Below are 2,083 nucleotides of genomic sequence, written 5' to 3' on the forward strand. Positions count from 1 at the left end.
AAATGCCATTAATGACTTTCTAATTATTATTTTTGATTTAGTGAAGATTTATTTGGCTTATTTTCAGATTAACGGAATGAGGCAAATGTTGGCATAAATTTTCTCCAAGTCTATGTGTCGCTTAGGCCTACCTTAGGCACAATGAGATCCCCAAATTAGGACGCGAATTATTGCATAACCTTATGTGATACATGCTTAAATATTGCAAACATTCTTTTACTTCGTCTTACTGACTTGGTTACTTTTTACTCTTTCTTTCTTTTGATTACTCCTATTCCCAAAGATTGGTTCGCGCATTCTGGCATCATCAGCTTACCACACCAGATCCAGAGGTCTTCCACTCCTCCACCTAGCGACCCGAAAAGCAAAGGCAAAGGCAAAGGAAAGATGGATGATCTAAGTGGTAAGCAGAACCATGGCAGAGAATGTTGAAATCTCGGATGGGAGAAGTACGCCAGGAACGAATGAGTTGGTCCTACGTTTGGAACAAAAAATCTTGGAGCTGCAGGGTGAGCTTGAGCAGGTACGAAATCTGGCAAACCTCTCCCTTACTCTAAATGTTCCTAACATCAACTAGCAAAACATAACCACTCAGAACCAAACACCACCGCAAAACACCCAAAACCAAAATCCACTACCCATAGCTACACAAAATCCTCCCCTAACGCACCAGTATCACAATCCCGCACCTCCTCAAAACCTTAACCCATCACTGATGCAAACCCTTCAACAACACAACCATCACCTGACCCAGTATCCACAAACCAATCACACTTCTCAAAACGCACCATAACTCACCCCTGATCCCCCTCGAACTGCAGTAAATGATCACCCATATACCTATGTTCCAGGAACTCATTAAAGCAACCCAATATACATGCAAACCTTACCCCACACCCACCAACAACCCCAATTCACACCTGAGCCAACCGAGAAGGACTTGCACATTCAAAACATCGCAGAAGAACTCAAGAAACTGACAAGAAGAGTCCAGAGTGTTGAAGGTGGGAAAGATGTTGAAAGTTTAAATTACGAAGACTTGTGTATCCAGTCAGAAGTAAAACTACCGGAGGGTTACAAACCTCCCAGGTTTGAGACGTTTGATGGCACTGGTAATCCTAAGGTACATTTGAGAACCTATTGCAACAAGCTTGTGGGAGTGGGTAAGAATGAACAAATTCGCCTAAAACTGTTCATGCAAAATCTTACAGGAGACGCGTTATCTTGGTACATCAACCAGAATTTGAAGAAGTGGGCGAATTGGGTGAGCATGGAATCAGATTTCATGGAAAGATTCAGGTTCAATATAGAGAACGCGCCAGACAGTTTTCGTATCCAGAACCTCAAGAAGAAGCTGACAGAAACCTTCTGCGAGTATGCTACTCGTTAGAGATCAGAGGCCACCAAGGTGAGACCGCCAATTGATGAAGAATAAATGAACAAGTTCTTTGTTAGAGCTCAGGATCTGTAGTATTATAAAAGGTTGATGGTTATAGAGAATCACATGTTCTCAGACATCATCAAGTTAGGAGAAAGTATAGAATAAGGATTCAAGAGCGGGATGGTAAATAATTTTGAGGCACTACAAGCCACAAACAAAGCCTTGCAATCAGGAGGTATCTCGAAGAAGAAAGAAATGGGTGTCGTGATGGTAGCCCAAGGCCCTAAGTCTCCCCTTACATACCAAATACCTCCACCCACATACCAACCCTCATCTCCAAAATACCAATACCCTGACACCACCTACTATACATATAATACCCAACCTGCATATTACCATGCACCTTCACCCGCCCGCCAAAACTACCCAAAGCCACGACCAAACTTTGACCGTAGAGCTCCCAGATAATACACCCCAATTGCTGAACCCATAGCCCAACAATATGAGAGACTAAAGGCCGCTGGTTAGGTCACTCCCATTCCTACTGTTGCTATTGAGAACCCTTCCAAGAGGGTTAACCCCAACAAAACATGTGCCTATCACTCAGGCATGAAGGGTTATACTATTGAGGAATGTCACATGTTGAAGGACATGATTTAGACGCTGATCGACACCAAGGTTATACAAGTAAAGGAAGGCACA

General features: G+C 43.0%; 1 protein-coding gene across 1 annotated transcript; it reads left to right on the top strand.

Annotated features, from left to right (window-relative positions):
- The first annotated feature begins 415 nt into the window (after positions 1-415).
- Positions 416-1,390, top strand: LOC117275402 (uncharacterized). The gene is made up of 2 exons (XM_033654689.1): positions 416-523; positions 1,052-1,390. Exons 1-2 carry the CDS (start codon positions 416-418, stop codon positions 1,388-1,390), a joined length of 447 nt encoding a protein of 148 aa, XP_033510580.1.
- The last annotated feature ends 693 nt before the right edge of the window (positions 1,391-2,083 follow it).

Source organism: Nicotiana tomentosiformis, chromosome 4 (assembly GCF_000390325.3).
Source record: "Nicotiana tomentosiformis chromosome 4, ASM39032v3, whole genome shotgun sequence".
In the NCBI taxonomy this organism is placed as follows: Eukaryota; Viridiplantae; Streptophyta; class Magnoliopsida; order Solanales; family Solanaceae; genus Nicotiana; species Nicotiana tomentosiformis.